Consider the following 4436-nt stretch of genomic DNA (forward strand, 5'->3'; position numbering starts at 1 on the left):
CTTAGATATGCATAGATACGCATAGATACGCATAGATACACATAGATACACATAGATACACATAGATACACATAGATACGCATAGATACGCATAGATACACATAGATACACAGAGATACGCATAGATACGCATAGATACACATAGATACACAGAGATACGCATAGATACGCATAGATACACATAGATACGCATAGATACACATAGATACGCATAGATACGCAGAGATACGCATAGATACCCATAGATACGCATAGATACGCATAGATACGCATAGATACGCATAGATACCCATAGATACGCATATACACATAGATACGCATAGATACGCATAGATACGCATAGATACACATAGATACGCATAGATACGCATAGATACGCATAGATACGCATAGATACGCATAGATACGCATAGATACCCATAGATACGCATAGATACGCATAGATACGCATAGATACACATAGATACGCATAGATACACATTGAATAACATTCATACATGGTCTGTTCTGAAGTGTCTGTCCTACATCTGAGAGATAGAAGAAAGATCTGGAAATTATATACTTTTTTTACCCATATTTAACCCATCTTTTAAAAACACGAAACTACTTCCATGATTGTTTAAAACTGGTACCGGGGACCTTCGGTCGAGTCTTGTGGGGCTTGTGGGCGTCCTAGAGCACACCAACCGACATGTGCGTGACAGTCTCACCTTTCGACGGTGGTACCCCAAACTGTTCGCTACAGACAGGAGTTGGCAGATCGTCGGTACCGACTTCAGATGAGTCCCACGGTCATATTAGTTTGTAGGCCAAACCGTTCGGACTCTACGGACGTTTTCGTGAGAAGAACGATTTTCGGGATTTCTCCTGGTCTGACAAATACCGCTGAAGTTCTCCCACCTTCCACCGCAGATGCGGAAGGTGAATATCGAAGGATGAGGTAGATTAAGACACAGCTCATGCAAAAAAACAGACAGCTTCATTATGCTATTTAGATTTCCGAGGAGAAATAAAAACAATTTACACTTTCCAGGCCCTTAAGAGTTGCTGAATTTTCCTCTTCACTTCAGAGAACACAATCCCCTTCTGCCTTCTCAGTTCCAGCTGCTAGTCAATAAGGGTTATGACAGATGTGGGTATCCAGAATATAGTCTGTCCTACCTTCTCCAGCACCTTGCACACATACTGGCACCACAAGATCAGGAAGATGATCACTACGAGCAACAGGATGATCGTCACCAGACAGCCAATCAGAATAGGGGTGTTCCCATCATCCGGTTGGTCCTTGGTTGATGGGTTTGTCACTGAGGGGGAGGAGTTAAGGAGTTGACTAATTTCATTTATTTGAAAAAAAAAAAAGACATATAGGTCTATAGCCAGTAGTACATATATTTAAAATATGATCAAGGATATAACATAATCAAGTTATTTCCATAGTGAAAACTATACTGTATACAGTAGAAGCAGGTTAGATGGATCCATCCCCTTTCCCTCAGCTTATCTGACACTTTTGCAGCCAGACTTTTTCAGTTACAACTAAACAACTGAAAGGAAACAAAGTGTTGAAATATTCAGAGGTGCTGCTTTTAGAAAACACCTAAACTTTCTAGTACCTGAAAGGGTTCTTCGGCTATCCCCATTGTAGAACCCTTTGAAGAACCTGTTTTGGTTTCCAGTAGAACCCTATTGGGTTCCATGTATAAACCCTTTCCCAAGAGGGTTCTACATGAAACCCAAAAGAGTTCTACCTGGAACCATAAAGTGTTCTACCTGGAACTAAAAATGGTTCTACCTGGAACTAAAAAGTGTTCTACCTGGAACTAAATAGTGTTCTACCTGGAACTAAAAGTGTTCTACCTGGAACTAAAAAGTGTTCTACCTGGAACTAAAAAGTGTTCTCCAATGGAGAAAAACCCCTTTGGAACCCTTTTTTCAAAGAGACTACCCCCGAAACACTCAGTTTTGCATTTTCTCCATTAATGGTTATGGTAAGGATTGGGAGAGGGGAAGCAGGAAGTTGAAAGGTCACCAGTCTTGTGGGTGGTGGGTATGGAGCTCTCCTCCTTGGGCCAAGGGGATGTCACTGCCAGGGTTATCTGAGTCGGAATCACGGTGTCTGCTGTGGGACAAAAGGAACCAATTAAGAGTTTATTTCCCCCAAAAACGCTATTTCCTCAAATGTTTCAAATTCGTGTTTTTTTTAAATCAGAAATGATTGTTTATGGGAACCTTCATGAGTGTGTGTAAAATATTTGTATTCCTAGTATGTGTATGAAAACAAAAATGTATTTGCAAAACACGATATATCATTTTTTTTGCTAGAATGTTAGTATCGTGTATTTTTGACTGTGATATGTGGTGGACCCACTTAGCTATCTTAAAATGCACTAACTGTAAATCGCTCTGGATTAGAGCATCTACTAAATGCCAAACAATTCAAATGTAAATGTTTTACATACAGATCTCATATTACTGTATTGAATTATTTATTTAAAACATTTAAATATTGATGTCACAAATGTATAATTTATAAATTTATTTCAAAAAAATGTAGTTATTAGTTACATTTGACTGTGTATAACCTAGCAGTTTAACTCATTTCTCTGAGAGGGAGGCAGATATATTGCATTTGCAAAAAAAAAACGATTATTTGTCTCTCTGAAATGAATCCATCAAGTGATAGATTTTAATCAAATGCTGTCACGTGTGCTCCCTCTCCGGCCTCTAGGTCACCAGGCTGCTCGTTATGGCGCACACCTGTCACCATGGTTACACGCACCTGCGCGTCATCAGACTCACCTGGACTTCATCACCTCCCCGATTACCTTCCCTATATATGTCAATCCCTTTGGTTCCTTCCCCAGACGTCTGTGCGTTGTTCGTTTTTTCTTGTTTTGTATTACGTTTATTTATTAAAACACTCTCTCAATGCAGTCGTACATGTCTGTCATTGAACAACCTCGTGTCATGATTAGATAGTGAAAAAAATACACCAATCTCTCTCAAGTTCTTTAAACAATAAACGCCTAACTTACCAACGTTTCAGAAAATAGATAAATAGCGTTTTGGAACCAAACTCTACAAATGGTCACCTGTGTTCACATACGACACTGAACATTAGAGTACATATTTTCACAGGGGTTTAGATGGTACGATGATTCTCTGTACATTGCTTGTGCTTGTCATGTGACAACCTAAAATCTGGCAAACATTTAAGAATTTTTGAAACCCAGGAAATGGCGTGGCTATTTCTACATACTGCACAGGTCTTTAACTGTTTTCCTGTGAACCGTGCCTGGTGGGGCTCAATGTGTGTCAAAGGACAGATAGCGCCGGAACTGGATCATTGTAGCCTTAGGGGATGAAGAGGAGTAAGTCAGTAAGGAAGGAAGGAAGGAAGGAAGTGAACCATGCCTTAGGGGATGAAGAGGAGTAAGGAAGGAAGGAAGGAAGTGAACCATGCCTTAGGGGATGAAGAGGAGTAAGGAAGGAAGGAAGGAAGGAAGGAAGTGAACCATGCCTTAGGGGATGAAGAGGAGTAAGTCAGTAAGGAAGGAAGGAAGGAAGGAAGTGAACCATGCCTTAGGGGGTGAAGAGGAGTAAGTCAGGAAGGAAGGAAGGAAGGAAGTGAACCATGCCTTAGGGGATGAAGAGGAGTAAGTCAGTAAGGAAGGAAGGAAGTGAACCATGCCTTAGGGGATGAAGAGGAGTAAGTCAGTAAGGAAGGAAGGAAGTGAACCATGCCTTAGGGGATGAAGAGGAGTAAGTCAGTAAGGAAGGAAGGAAGGAAGGAAGTGAACCATGCCTTAGGGGATGAAGAGGAGTAAGTCAGTAAGGAAGGAAGGAAGGATGAAGAGGAGTAAGTCAGTAAGGAAGGAAGGAAGGAAGGAAGTGAACCATGCCTTAGGGGATGAAGAGGAGTAAGTCAGTAAGGAAGGAAGGAAGGAAGGAAGTGAACCATGCCTTAGGGGATGAAGAGGAGTAAGTCAGTAAGGAAGGAAGGAAGGAAGTGAACCATGCCTTAGGGGATGAAGAGGAGTAAGTCAGTAAGGAAGGAAGGAAGGAAGGAAGTGAACCATGCCTTAGGGGATGAAGAGGAGTAAGTCAGGAAGGAAGTCAAGGAAGGAAGGAAGGAAGTGAACCGTGCCTTAGCGGTAGATATTTCTCTGCTTCCCCTCCTACCTGACTGGAAGGAGATTTCGCTGAACATCATCCACACATCAGCGAAGTGGAAGCGGCAGCGCAGGGCCTTGGCATTACGGCGTCCCAGAGGCACGGTCACATAGCGAGCGCTGGGGTTGCGGTCGTCCAGCACCGTACGGAACTCCACCGGCTCGGTCTCCCAGTTAGCAATGAGACGAGGCTTGAAAGAGCAGGACACGGAGGAGAAGATCTTCACTCCGCGGTGGAACATATTGTTACTGTGCACCTGTCCA

At 42.3% G+C, this 4436-nt stretch overlaps 1 protein-coding gene across 2 annotated transcripts; it reads right to left on the bottom strand.

Moving 5' to 3' along the window:
* Positions 1 to 900: 900 nt before the first annotated feature.
* Positions 901 to 4425, bottom strand: LOC135567337 (discoidin domain-containing receptor 2-like). Of its 2 annotated transcripts, none has more exons than XM_065014769.1 (3): positions 4183 to 4425; positions 2030 to 2116; positions 901 to 1304 (listed from the first exon to the last, which is right to left on the bottom strand). In XM_065014769.1, exons 1-3 carry the CDS (start codon positions 4412 to 4414, stop codon positions 1108 to 1110), a joined length of 516 nt encoding a protein of 171 aa, XP_064870841.1. In that variant the 5' UTR covers positions 4415 to 4425; the 3' UTR covers positions 901 to 1107. The 2 variants fall into 2 exon arrangements, with proteins under 2 accessions (XP_064870841.1, XP_064870840.1); XM_065014768.1 differs by having other exon boundaries at positions 1065 to 1304; positions 2030 to 2119.
* Positions 4426 to 4436: the final 11 nt, after the last annotated feature.

This window comes from Oncorhynchus nerka, unplaced genomic scaffold (genome assembly GCF_034236695.1).
Source record: "Oncorhynchus nerka isolate Pitt River unplaced genomic scaffold, Oner_Uvic_2.0 unplaced_scaffold_521___fragment_2___debris, whole genome shotgun sequence".
Lineage (NCBI taxonomy): Eukaryota > Metazoa > Chordata > Actinopteri > Salmoniformes > Salmonidae > Oncorhynchus > Oncorhynchus nerka.

What these genes read in the sequence shown, in the direction of transcription:
- LOC135567337 (XM_065014768.1), bottom strand. Translation starts at nt 4,414, where the DNA reads ATGTTCCACCGCGGAGTGAAGATCTTCTCCTCCGTGTCCTGCTCTTTC. An exon ending in CGAAATCTCCTTCCAGTCAG is followed by an intron (nt 2,120 to 4,182) that starts GTAGGAGGGGAA and finishes TTTGTCCCACAG; the next exon opens with CAGACACCGTGATTCCGACT. An exon ending in ACCCACCACCCACAAGACTG is followed by an intron (nt 1,305 to 2,029) that starts GTGACCTTTCAA and finishes CCTCCCCCTCAG; the next exon opens with TGACAAACCCATCAACCAAG.